The sequence below is a fragment of the Syngnathus acus genome, chromosome 5, assembly GCF_901709675.1.
Source record: "Syngnathus acus chromosome 5, fSynAcu1.2, whole genome shotgun sequence".
Classification (NCBI taxonomy): domain Eukaryota; kingdom Metazoa; phylum Chordata; class Actinopteri; order Syngnathiformes; family Syngnathidae; genus Syngnathus; species Syngnathus acus.
The window spans coordinates 14,318,724-14,333,089 of record NC_051091.1 but is presented as its reverse complement, the minus strand read 5'-3'; the positions used below and the strand labels follow the sequence as shown (position 1 = coordinate 14,333,089).

The 14,366-nt window shown below is 44.5% G+C and overlaps 1 protein-coding gene and 1 long non-coding RNA gene across 2 annotated transcripts in view; one reads left to right on the top strand and one right to left on the bottom strand.

Moving 5' to 3' along the window:
* ano10a (anoctamin 10a) overlaps positions 1-14,366 on the bottom strand; it is a 221,477-nt gene that overhangs the window by 125,990 nt on the left and 81,121 nt on the right. The window contains exon 4 of the mRNA XM_037252069.1: positions 13,572-13,648. Coding sequence (XP_037107964.1) covers positions 13,572-13,648 — 77 coding nt within the window. The remainder of the gene's footprint in view (positions 1-13,571; positions 13,649-14,366) is intronic.
* LOC119123480 lies at positions 690-11,726 on the top strand. The gene is made up of 3 exons (XR_005098069.1): positions 690-954; positions 5,747-5,752; positions 11,616-11,726. It is a non-coding gene; the product is annotated as an uncharacterized LOC119123480 (long non-coding RNA).

The window sequence follows — 14,366 nt, the reverse complement described above, 5'->3', positions numbered from 1 at the left end:
TGACTAAGTCCAAATTGAAGATAGTATAAATTCGTTCTAACAGACCCTGGTTTAATCTAAGTAAGAATGAAAAATCTATCTTTTTATAAAGGACGTTTCGCGCAATCGGACAGCATTTCGTCCCTTTGGACCAAAAGAAGCCTCGCCCTCTGTTGGATCACCTTTTTATACTGATTTGGGCTCAGTCCACTTCCCATGACTATTTTAAAAATAGACTGTGACATCCACCTGCTTGTGCAACATGCCTTGTCATCCGGAATATGTCCATCTTCCCAGAGATGCTTTCGTGTTCCCAGAGATTCTCATCCTGATTCTCATGGATGCTAGCTACTCTGTGCTCACGGAAGCAACGCTTTCTCAGAAATGCTTCATCGACTCCCTAATTTTCCGACGCTTAATTTATCGTGCGACGTCTGTCGCCTCGTGTCAGCGTGACATCTGCCGCGGCCTGCTTTCACTCATGTTCCATCAAAAAGCACTCCCTCCCCTCTCTACTCAATTCTCAGTACCTTCATGTGTAAGTGACACATCATTGCCACATTTATGTTGAAATGACACATTATTGCTAAATTCATGTTTAACCTTTGTTAACATTACAACTTATAACATGTTTTCAAATTAATTCAACAACTAACATCTTTCGTGCACAGAATACCTTATGACAAACAAAATATATAAGTTATTTCAGCTTCTCTACTTGTGGTTAACATGTCACATTCTCATCTCTTAGCAATGATCATGGGCTTTTCTAGTTGGCAGATTAAAATATTCAAGCAGTTTCAATATAATATGTCAAAAGCAAAAATAATATAAAATCATCCAAAGTTGTGTGTCCATGTTTTATCCAGAATATGTCCTTCTAATCAGTTAACAATTGTGACTATGATCTATTATCAGGTCAATTTAACATTAGCACCATCTCTGCTAAAATTGTTATTATTATGAATTATTAATGTTAGGAAATGTATATATATGTTATCATGCGTTCTCTAATCAATGCTTTACCGCAATATTACTGCAATATATGCTTGCTGTTTGCCTTGCTGTTTTTATGATGTACCACAGAAGAGAAAGGTACGGCTGGGCCAGGAGAGAGGTTACAGCTGGGTCAGACAGGACGCAGCTGACAACTCAGCAAAAGAAGACATCTACCGAGACAGTTCCTTCTTACAAAGACCACTTTGTTAGACAACATGCCTCATTGCTGTCTTGCACCTCAGATGAACCTACAAGTGACCATCAAAGTCTGGGTTTTCCAAACTATCTTGATCGTAAGATTATGTTAGTGCGTATCCAGTAATAAATAACCTAGCTTGTCTCATCCTACACAAGGTCGTAAAACATCCCTTGCTATGTTTTGACTAGAGCTCAAGGGCTTTCTCTTCTCAACTCAAACTCCTTTTCCTCACGTTCTTATTAGTATGTAACACCTGGTGATTTTTGCTTACGAGGCAAGCCCAAGTGCTCCCCCCCCTTCCTTAGGGGCTTTTGTCTCATAATTGTGGGTAGGGCAAATCCAAATAAAAGAGCGGGAGTGTACACAGATATTAGTGTAGTGAGATTGTTGTAAACTATCTGTACTGCACTCCTCGCGAGAAAAGACTTGATATTCTGTCTCACCTTGTGGTTTGTTTGCTGTTGCTCTTCTCTTATAGTTGTTCAGTCAGCGAATTAAACCTGACAGAAATTGGGGGCTCGTCCGGGATCTCGACACACCTTGAACGGTTCCAGCGGACTCTTCGACACCGGCGAAAATCCTCGGCCGAGGTAAACAAAAGCCCTTTGACGGGACTGTCTCGATCAGTCCGGCTGGACACCGGGAGGGTTGACGAGGATTATCCGAGGAGGAGAATCAGCAGGACTGTGAGTAGGAATATTAATTCTACTAAAAAGGAAATGAATGTGCAGTGACAAGAGGTCACTTAAAACCCTTGAGAATTCTAGACCCTATCAAGTGCAATTAGAAACAGTTAAATTCCGCAGGGGCGTTGTGGAGCCCCCTAACTTGTACGTTAGTTAAATTCCGCAGTGGGAGGGGCGGACTCCTCTGTTTTTCTAATGAAGTACAGCAAATAGGAGCAGTTAAATTCCGCAGGGGCGTTGTGGAGCCCCCTAACTTGTACGTTAGTTAAATTCCGCAGTGGGAGGGGCGGACTCCTCTGTTATTCCTAAAAAACGCGCGTGGTGTGTTTGTGTTTGTGTACTGTTTGACTGAGAGTGATCTCATTTGAGCGCTCCTCTATATAAACACACAGGATTGTAAACAGTGGCTTTGTGTGGAGGCAGAGGCAAGGACTCTCCGCTCCCTTCGGGGAGGTGAAAGGAGACTGACCACACATCAAACTTTTAACCACTGTCCTGTGAATAAAGTTGGTTTTAGGACACTGTAGGTGTCATTCAAAATACCAACTCCAAAATTTAGAAAAATAAACCATGGGAAACTTATATAGTAAGCGAAAGTCCCTACCCCGACATGAATTAAAATGCAAGGATTGGAAATTAATGGAACGGGTCGACCCAGAAAATGTAAAATATCTTGATAAATGGATAACCGATTACAACTTTGATGGTCAGCTGAGCTCAAAAACATTAAACGACCTCAAGCAATCAATTAAAGCCAAGTGTGGCGCAAATAAAAAGAATAAAGATGGGTATCATTTAATAGTACAATGGGAATTGGAAGCTGAGAAAAGAAAATGTGGACAAATGAAAGAAAAATTGAAGAATAAGGGAAGTGAAGAAAAATCCAAAGAGAGCTTGTTGTTGCATAGGCAGGAAGATGATGAAACGACATCAGCGCGGCCTCGCTTGAGGGCCGTGGCTGAGGGTGTGATAAATGAAGATGAAAAGGATGATCAAATTACAAAGAAAGATGTTGTGGGACGCCAAAGCGAACCATCCTTTCCGGCTTTGTACCCCAAATTGCCAAGCGCAGATGATCCTCCAAAGTATAGTGATTCTGCTCATGCCATGGTGACGCGGAGCCGCGTGAAGTCAGAAGCTTCCTCTCCCTCGGCCCCCGCGGCAGGCTGCGGCCCGAGCTACATGGGAGCGGAAGTAGCTGACGCCTACCCAATGATTCAAGTGGCAAATCCTCATGATGACGGGGGACCCACAATTTTAGTATACAGAACATGGACACAAGCTGATGTAAAATCTGCTACAGAGGGAATAGCATTGCCTTCTGAAGACGTTGAACAATACTGCACCGACATAATACAACTCATTGCTTCCTATAACTTGAGAGGTGATGAGGTGCAGCAGGTTTTTATGGCAACCTTGACCAAAGATTGGGCCAGTGTCAAAGGCGGGTGGAATCCTTTTGATGTCCAAGGCCGACCATTAGAATATAATGGGGTGCCATTGAAAACTCAAATTGACCAACTATTGGGTAGGATCAAAATAAAATTTCAACGTAGAGCAAATTATACAGATATTGGCCGAACCAAACAAAAAGAGGATGAGTTGTTTGAAGATTATAGACACAGATTGGAGAAGGTGTTCAAAGCCAATAGTGGTTTGGACCTGGAACTGATGTCTATAACCAACAGCTCAAAATGCTCTACATGCAAATTCACGACCAGCAATCCAGAGCTGGGTTGCTAACACATGATTACTTTCCCACCTCTACATTGCCACAATTTATGATCATGCTATACACGCTGAAAAAGTTGTCAATTTAAAAAAGGGAAAAGAAAAAGGGAAAGTGGCCACCATCTTTTTTGCAAATGATGATTCATCTGGCATGTTTTATCAAAACAGAACCTTCGAACCACGCCAGAGAGGTCGTGGGAGTTTCCGTGGCAGTGGCAGAGGAGGGTATAAACGCGGTGCTCTCGATTATGACCCAAATGGCCAGCCCGCCCAGGGTCAGTCAAAGCAATATGGCTCCCGACTTCCTATTTGTTGGTCATGTGGCAAAGAGGGCCATATAGCAAAAGACTGTCCGAATTCCCATGAGGGTCAGGCTAATCCTCCCTTATGACTAACCGATGGTCAACAGAAAATTGAAAGACTGTCCTGACGGACAGCCTCCCCCTGCTGATGTAGATTTGAACATTCAGGACTTGTTGAGAACAATGTAGAGAAACCTGTGATAACTTTAATGGTAAATGGGACTCCCATAACGTTTTGTGTGACTCAGGCGCGTGTGTGACCACGTGTCGCGACATACCTGCGGATGTGCGAGAGGAGGAAAGACTTTCTGGGTGAGAGCAGCAAATGGTTTGACAACCCCAGTACCCCAGTCTCGTCCAGTTCTGGATACGGGACCCAGAAGGGGGAAGTTGTTGCATTCCCATTTTGCTGATGCCAAATTGCCCTGTTAATTTGCTAGGAAGAGATGCTCTCACTGCACTTAGTCTTTCCCTTGTGCCCCTTAATGACAGAATCGTTGTCAAAAGGCGACACCAATTACAGATTTTTGGCCAGTTTCATTGCTACTATTTCTATTCATTGGATTTGACTAATGCAGACGTTGTGCAGTTTGGAACCCCTCTTCTGGCCCAAGCAGGCGCCCTTTTGCGCTGCCCTGAACTGGCGATGGACCCAACCAACCTGCACGTAACCATGTGGCATAAAGACACGCCTGGTCCTGATCACAACTACGAAAACATGCTTGAGGCTGTTACGCCTGCCTCCTTGAGAACATCTTTCCTCCTGCATGATGGTGAGAGCCGTGCTTGTGTTGTCATAAAGCCGGCCCCCTCTGAGATACAGAAATTGCACGGGTCTCCCACTCCGCTCCACATCTCATTGTTTCGGCCTTTCACGGCCACATGGCAAAGTTTGGGATTTATGGCCAGAGATGCATTGGCGACTTCTGATTGGACTCAAGTAGGACCTGACTCCTTTTATAGTCCTTCTACCAAGTTTTTCAAACAAAACATGAACCAGGTCCTGTCATTTATTAGTGGAATTCACGTTGACTCCTGTTCTGAGAAAGCATCCTCATTTTGAAATTTTGTGCTGTCGTCTGATGACGAGCAAATCCTCGCTGAGGTTCCAAGTGAACTTTGGTCGTCAGGTCCTTCTGACGTAGGTTTGGTGAAAGGAGCACTTCCTGTTGTTGTTAGACCTAAAACTGAATACCGCCCTTGTGTGAGGCAGTACCCATTGAAACCCGATGCCTTGCAGGGTATTGCACCTGTCATTTCTGATTTATTAAGGGCAGGTGTCATCATTCCTTGCCCTGATTCTCCTTGCAATACTCCAATTTTCCCTGTAAAAAAGGCACCACCTTCTGTCGGGTGGAGATTGGTACAAGATTTGCAAGCAGTGAACAATGCTGTCATTCAAAGAGCACCTTGTGTCCCTGACCCGCATACCTTGTTGAATTCATTAACACCTGATGCAAAGATATTTTCAGTAATTGACATTAGCAATGCTTTTTTTTCTGTCCCTATTGCAGAAGAAAGTCAGTTTTGGTTTGCTTTCACATATGCTGGTTCAAGGTACACCTTTACCCGGTTGCCCCAGGGGTACTGTGAAAGCCCAACAATTTACTCACAGGTGATGGCAGCCAGCATGGCAAAATTTGTCCCGCCAATGGGGAGTCAGATTTTGCTCTATGTTGATGACATTTTGATAGCTTCCCCTGATTATGACTCTTGTCAGACCGACACACTTGCAGTGTTGCATCACTTGGCAAAAGACGGCCACAAAGTCAGCAAAAATAAACTCCAGTTGTGGTCCACTGAAATTAAATATTTGGGTCACAATTTGAGTGCCCATGGTCGAACTATAGTTGGAAGTAGAAAAATCTCTATTTTGCAAGCTCCTAAACCACTCACAAAGAAACAAATGATGTATTTTCTGGGGCTCACAGGTTATTGTAGGAGCTGGATACCAGATTATGCACAAATTGTTGTTCCTCTGTCCAAAATGATGTATGAAGAAAACATCTCAATGTCCACTCAATTAAAATGGAGTCCCGAAGCTGAGGATGCCTTTGTACTAATCAAGCAGGCTCTGGTCTCCAGCTCCACTCTAGCCCTACCTAACTATGACAAAGCGTTTGTCCAAACTGTTGATTGCAAAGGTCATTATATGACCTCTGTTTTGCTGCAATCGCATGGCTCGAAGTTTCGACCTATTGCCTTTTATTCTTCTAAATTGGATAGTGTTGCTTGTGCTCTCCCACCATGCGTGAGGGCCGTGGTGGCGGCCTCCATGGCTGTGGAAAGCAGTGCTAGTGTTGTGCTATTTCATCCTTTGACGCTGAAGGTTCCTCATGCAGTCTCGGCTCTTTTATTACAAACCAATATGACCTTTTTGTCGCCTGCGCGTCATTTGTCGCGCATGGCTACGTTGCTTTCTCAACCGCATTTGACCGTTGAAAGGTGCACGACACTCAATCCTGCTACTCTTATTCCCCTTCCTGATGATGGCGAGTTCCATGATTGTGTCGATGCTGCTCAACAAGTTGCAAAGGCTCGACCCGATCTGGAAGATACACCTTTGCCTGACAGTCATGTGGTTTTTGTTGATGGGTCGTCAAAGAAAAGTGAACTTGGCGTGACCCTCTCTGGGTATGCCATTGTCTCTGCTACTGAGGTTTTAAAAGCTGTCAAACTGCCATCCCATATGTCGGCACAGGCCACTGAACTCATTGCTCTCACTGAGGCTTGCAAATTGTTTGCTAACAAATCTGTCACTATTTGGACTGATAGCCAGTATGCTTTTCAAAGTCAAAAAGTCAAAGTCAGCTTTATTGTCAATCCCTTCATATGTCAAGACACACAAAGAAACCGAAATTCCGTTTCCTCCATCCCACGGTGACGAGACATACAAGTAGGCGACACAAAACAAAAACAAGAAGGCACAAATCATAAACAATAAATAATAAATAAAATAAAATGAGCGATGAATAAATAATAGACCAATAAATAAGAGGGGCAAAACCGAGCCAGTGTGCATACAGCAGACAGCAAGAACAGGACGCTACGCCGAAAGGGGGAGCGAGTTCAGGATCCTAACAGCCTGGAGTACGAAGCTGTTGGAGAGTCTGGTGGTGCGGGAGCGCAGGCTCCTGTACCGCCTCCCAGAGGGCAGAAGTTCAAACAAAGAGTGAGCGGGGCTTTTGCTACGGTGCACGTTTTTGCTCAACAATGGAGCAACCGTGGCATGATAACTTCTACGGGCAAGCCCGTCACCCATTCTACATTGCTGCCTCAACTTTTGGATGCTGTCCAATTGCCCGCTAGGGTGGCAGTCTGCAAATGTGCTGCTCACACTACCAGAACTGATCCTGTTTCACTTGGCAATGCCTTTGCTGATAAATCCGCCAAGGCTGCCGCTGAGGGCCTGCTCCATGTCCTCTCGTCTTCCACTGATTTTAGCTCGGTGTCACACATCTCCTCTGACGTGCTGCTTGACATGCAGTCTCAGAGCCCCTCTCAGGAAAGGCTCTCTTGGGAGAGGCGAGGGGCAATAAAAAACAACGATGGCCTTTTTGTGTGACCTCTGGGCAAGCCAGTTTTGCCTCGGAACTTGTTTAAGTGGGCTGCTATTTCGAGTCACGGGGTCACCCATGTCTCGACGGGGGGTATGGTAAAACAAGTTGAAGCTATTTATACAGCATACGGATTTGCGGGTTTTTCACAGCAATTTTGTAGAGCATGTTTGATTTGTGCTAAACATAATCCACAAGGTAACTTAAGACCTCGGAGAGGGAAGTTCCCGACTCCATTATATCCATTTCAGACAATACATATGGATTATATCCAATTAAATAAAAGCGAAGGAAAAGAATATTGACTGGTCATAATAGATGCGTTTTCTAAATGGGTAGAAATTTTTCCTACCAAACATGCTGATGCACTCACAGTGGCAAAAGCCTTATGCAAAGATATCATTCCAAGATATGGTATTCCAGAAACAATTTATAGTGACAATGGTCAACATTTTGTTAATCAGGTAGTACGAAACATTGGGAGAATGTTCCACATAAATATAAAAAATCATTGCTCCTACAGGCCGCAGTACGCAGGCCTAGTTGAGAGATTTAACGGGACTATAAAAAACAGGCTAAAGAAATGTATGGAAGAAACTAAACGGCCATGGACTCAGTGTTTAGACTTGGTCAAAATGTACATTAATATAACAAGTACAACGGGGCTAACTCCCTACGAAATCATCTTTGGAAAACCTTATAGGCTTCCTCAGTTTAAAAACACATGGGACATCCCTGAGGAAGCCACATTAGCTGATTACATGAGGAAAATGCTAGAACGTCAAAAGAACCGGACCAGTAACACTGATGATAAACCCATCTCTCCGCAGGAAGACCCCAAAGTGGTACCGGGAGACTGGGTCTTGATCAAGAGTATCAAGAAGAAGAATTGGCATTCACCCAAGTGGGAAGGTCCCTTTTTGGTATTGCTCACAACACCTAATGCTTTGAAGATAGCTGAACGCAACACGTGGATTCATTTATCTCATTGTAAAAAGGTGATCTCCACAGACCCAACCTGAGTACGGAAGGTGAGCAAAGTCTGGTAATAGTGCCTGATCCTGGTGTCAAGATCCAGGGTTGACACGAAAGCTAGCAGAAGACTTCCAAGACACCAACCTGAAGCTCAGGGTGTTGACTCTGGGGAGATCTAAAAATAGAGGTTAAGATTAAAAATGAAAATGTTACTGTATAAATGTCTTGAGAAAGTGCGGGCCTGCGCCTTCTGGATGACTGTTTTCACGTGTGTTGCTGTAGTAGCATGGGTTGTGTGCTATGAGCCTCTAGCCTCTTTTCGTCAGGAAAACAATGACCTGGCTACCACTCATACTATCCAATATAGTTCGTGGGATGTGACTGATAGACGTAAGCGTGACACCCAATCTCCTTTTGACCATGTTGTTTGCACGCCAACTATCATCCACGCTCCAACTTGCGTACCGTGGCTTTTGTCTTGGACTTACAATAACTCATTAATGTTCACTGTGGCTCCTAACACATCTTCCTCTATTACCCTACCTATGAAGAGTTTGAAGGGTTTTCGAAATGGCCACCCCACTACTGGGGACAAATGGCTCGGATATTGGTGGTATTTAACTGGTCACCCAGTTAGCACTGACTGGAGCACCCTTGTCACCACACAAGCACTAGAATATTGGCCCTCTGGGTCCAGTGTAGAGGCTGTGTTTTTTGCTAAGCGAGTAACTTTAAAGAACCAAGGCGCAAGCCTCCTTTTGACCTTTGCACTCCCTGATGGCCAAATTCGGCCTCCAAATGCTACCTTGTTTAACACTTCCTGTTGGGGGTTTCAGTTGTGGGCTTGGTCCTCCGGTGTTGATCCTCATTTCCCTGTCGTAATCTGCATTAACAAAACTATGTCGGTGGCCGACCGCCCCGGTATGAATAATTATACTAAAGCAGCTGGGGTGAAGATAACGAGTGTGCTCCTCACTGATATAGATAGCTATTTCATGGCCTGCACAGGAATAAGTGGTCAGACTAACAACCTGGCTCCTTATGACTGAACAAGCCGCAAAGATGGCTAACACTAGTTGCGTCGTGTGTATGGGACCAAGACCCCTTTTGAAAAGTATACCTGCAAAACGTTGTTTCCAAAGTGTGCTGTTGTTTTAATGTTGAACTCATCCATACCGCCTACGCATGACTGTTTTATATGGGATAGGATTTATCCTGTTTCTCCCATGATGAAAAATAAACCCCTTTTTTCTTCCACTGTAGCTAAGGGTAATTTCACGTGCATCAAGCTGCCTGGTACCGGTGTGAAGCTGGGTGCTCTGGCTGCACCAATGTGGTGCTTCCCTGATAAATGTTACTGCCCCTTTTTGCCCATTGCTCGTAGTGATATTTGGTTTTGGTGTAATGATAACAAACTTATGATAGGTTGCCTTTGAATAGCTCTGGAGTTTGCGCTTTGGTGACCCTTTTGCTTCCTGTTCAATTGATACCCATGACTCCTTATGATCTGGGATCTTTGTTAAGTCTATGGTACCCAAATTCTGGTTAAGAACGAAGCGAAGCGCCGAATGGCAGGGCGCGACAAATCCAACATACATAGATGCCATTGGTGTTCCCAGAGGAGTACCGGATGAGTATAAGCTGGTGAATCAGATAGCAGCTGGATTTGAATCCGCCCTGTGTTGGTGGTGTACTCTTAACAAAAATGTCGACAGGATCAACTACATCCATTACAACGTGCAGAGGCTTGGAAATTGGACCGAGGCGGGTTTCAAGGCGGTCCACTCCCAACTGGCCGCTACTTCCCTCATGGCTTTCCAAAACCGAATGGCCCTTGACATGCTACTCTCAAAAGAGGGCGGTGTCTGCGCCATGTTTGGTGAGCAATGCTGCACATTTATTCCAAATAATACTGCCGCTGATGGAAGCCTGTCCCAGGCTCTTGAGGGCCTGAGGACCTTGAATGGGAAGATGAAGGAACACAGTGGGGGTGAACACGGAGGTTGGAACGAATGGCTAAATGTGTTCGGAAAGTACCGTACCCTGGTTTCCTCGGTCCTGGTCTCCCTTGCCGTTTTTTCTGCTGTTTTGACCTTGTGTGGATGTTGTTGCATTCCGTGTCTCCGGTCCCTAATTAACAGATTAATTACAACTGCTATCTCTCCAGCAGCTGAGACTTTTCCGTTGCTCCAAGGGGACGACTTTGCGACTGACGAGGGTTGTCGCTCTAGCGATGGCTCCATCTTTGAAGCTCCTGTGGTAAACTGTCCAATTTGTTTCCCGACTCTGACATTGATTATTAAGGCTCACTCCTCCCCGAGTGTAAATTTGTTCTTATGAATTGTGATCCTACGGCTGAAAATCTTTTTGAAGTGGCCGCTTTTAGGTGATAAGATGGTCTCTGAGAACTTATGATAAACAGGAGGGAATTGTTAGGAAAATGTATATATATGTTATCATGCGTTCTCTAATCAATGCTTTACCGCAATATTACTGCAATATATGCTTGCTGTTTTGCCTTGCTGTTTTTATGATGTACCGCAGAAGAGAAAAGGTACGGCTGGGCCAGGAGAGAGGTTACAGCTGGGTCAGACAGGACGCAGCTGACAACTCAGCAAAAAGAAGACATCTACCGAGACAGTTCCTTCTTAACAAAGACCACTTTGTTAGACAACATGCCTCATTGCTGTCTTGCACCTCAGATGAACCTACAAGTGACCATCAAAGTCTGGGTTTTCCAAACTATCTTGATCGTAAGATTATGTTAGTGCGTATCCAGTAATAAATAACCTAGCTTGTCTCATCCTACACAAGGTCGTAAAACATCCCTTGCTATGTTTTGACTAGAGCTCAAGGGCTTTCTCTTCTCTTCTCAACTCAAACTCCTTTTCCTCACGTTCTTATTAGTATGTAAACACCTGGTGATTTTTTGCTTACGAGGCAAAGCCAAAGTGCTCCCCCCCTTCCTTTAGGGGCTTTTGTCTCATAATTGTGGGTAGGGCAAATCCAAATAAAAAGAGCGGGAGTGTACACAGATATTTAGTGTAGTGAGATTGTTGTAAACTATCTGTACTGCACTCCTCGCGAGAAAAGACTTGATATTCTGTCTCACTTGTGGTTTGTTTGCTGTTGCTCTTCTCTTAATAGTTGTTCAGTCAGCGAATTAAACCTGACAATTAATTTGGAGAAACTAACTATTAACCTATCTTAACTCGGGCCCCCTTCTTCAGGTCTCTCATGTCAAGCTTTTGTCACCATCTTCTGGCGAAATTTAGAATTTCATTTAAGACAATTGTCTAGTCCAAATCCAACACTTATTCACGCACCATCCTTAAACTCTACGTCACTCGTCACTATGAACGAAAATTACAGTAGCCATGAACCTTCATCTAAAGCTTTGAGAAGCATGAGTGAAGAATCTCCCTTTTTTGTCAGGCAATCTGCAAGCTGAGACTTAGCCTCTGACCAACAGATCTGTTTTAATTTCTTGGCCTGTAGGAGCTCTTTAACACTACTTATTTCTAGCCTCAGCCTCTTCTATGTAACCTGCTTAGTTGACTTCAGTGCATTAAACAGTGATTGTCAGTTACACAGATAAGAGGAAGAACATGAAGACTCGCATTTCCAGTAGTGAGCTCAGAAAACAGCATGGACAGAAACATTGCATTGTCTATACCAGTGGTTCCCAAAGTGGGCGGTACCGCCCCCCTGGGGGCGGTGGAAAGATCTGGGGGGGCGGTGAGGAAGAAAGGGGCGGTAGGGGGGCGGCAGTCGATTTGTACACAACACGCCGCTCTGGGCCAGTCAGATCCGACAGCATAGACTACAAAAGCAAAAGCTCAGGTTTGTAATTTCAATCTTGTAATGTTCAGAATTTCATCTTATAATAAAAACCGCATTCTGGCGGTCAACATCATCTTGAGTTCAAGTCAACATGAAATTGGGGACTCGCCAGAACGCGTTGTGTTGTGTTGAGCTGGTTAGGGCAGTGGTCCCCAACCACCGGGCCGCGGACCGGTACCGGTCCGTGGGTCACTTGGTACCGGGCCGCCAAGCCGCACAGAATTTTTTTTTTATCGACGATCAATTAATTCAGGTCAAGACACTCGTCCCGGTCACGTGACATGTTTCCCCAGTCGAGCCCGCAAAGCTAATATGTGGCGACAGGCTAACTAACCAGGCAGTTAAAACTGCTAAAAAATAAATTGGTTTAGTAAATACTAAATTGGGTTTTATTTGTGAAATACACATTTATGTTTAACCTTTCTCTTTTCAAATTGCAGCAAACCAAATATCAAGAAAGAGGTGTTTGTTTCCATATGTGCCTTGGGGGGGGGGGGGGCTAGGAATTCACTGGGGAGCCAAAGGGGGCGCCACCCTGCAAAGGTTTGGGAACCACTGGTCTATACCATCTGACAGGGCAAGGGTTTCTCCAGTTAGAGTACTTCTCACCACACGCCTGATTTTCTTAGACTGCTGAAACAAAGGGGAGAACTTTCCTCCTTCACCCATAAGTGCAATTAAAGCTTCTCCCTGAGTTCCTCCATCCGGGAGATTGCCAAGAGAACCATCACTAAAGACAGCTAAACTCAAAGCATCACTCCTCCCCAAGTATTGGAACTTAAGTGTGACCTTTTCTGACTTCAATCTGCGGATGATCTTGTTCACTTCATGAATAGACTGAATAGAAGCATTTTTAATGTTAGACGCCAGGCTGCACACGTCAAACATTACATCAGGCGTTGTTTGTTTGGCAACCCATAACAGCTGTCCTATTTTGACCTAAGCTGCTCTGTCTCAGTTTTGTTCTAAGGAGCATCTCTTTGGACAGCCCGAGCTGCCTGCAAAAGAACTGGCTGCAGATTTTCAATGTAGCTGTGTTGATGTACAAGCACCTGATCACCTACAGTTGTAATGTCCATGCCCACAGAAGAAAAACTCTCATGTTCTTCACGCCCAACATAAAAAGTAGCCTTGAGTACAGACATTTTTTTTTTTCATAATGCTCTGACCCTGCCCAGAGAAAATCATCTACATGGCATGCTGGTACACCCACAACTTGAGAATCTTCATTTTGCCAAAAGAAAATTGCCGGGTCAACTCTGGACACTCTACCACCAGTTTTTAACATTAGGTCCTTGACCTTGTTGTACCAGTAGAGGGAGCCGTCTGCAAGGCTGTAGACACATTTCTTGAGTTTCCAGAGTACATTGTCCACACCTGTCTCACACGGGGAATGGACGTAAATGTCCATTCCTTGTAGAAAAACAGATTTAATATCAATAGAATGAACCTTCCATTTGTTTTGACTGGCAATAGCCTGGAGCACCCTGAGTGACTCTGATGCACAAGTAGGGGAGTCTTTCTGTAAGTCTTGAATGTTCATTTCCTCAAAACCCCTTGCAACAAGCCGTGCCTTTGGTACAATACTATTCACTGTATCTTTCAACGTACAGACCCATCTTGTAGAAACACATGTTTGACCTTTGTCTAGAACTTCCTCAAAAACATTATTATTTTTCCAATTCTCAATTTCCTGCCGTTTGGCATTTTCAAAAGATATGTCTTTAGCAATAAGAACATCTGCATCCATATTATCTGACTCCATGAGCAAATTGTCAACTTGTGAGATGTCCAATGCCTGTCTCTGTCCCTCACTACCATCCATCCATCCGATCGAGGACCATGGACTCGGATTTGGAGGTGCTGACCCTCATCCCGACCGCTTCACACTCGGCTGCGAACCGCTCCAGTGAGAGCTGGAGATCACGGCCTGAAGAAGCCAACAGCACCACATCGGTTGCAAAAAGCAGAGACGCGATGCTGAGGTCCCCAAACCGGACACCCTCAAACGCCTCGGCTGCGCCTAGAAATTCTGTCCATAAAAAATTATGAACAGAATCGGTGACAAAGGGCAGCCTTGGCGGAGTCCAACCCT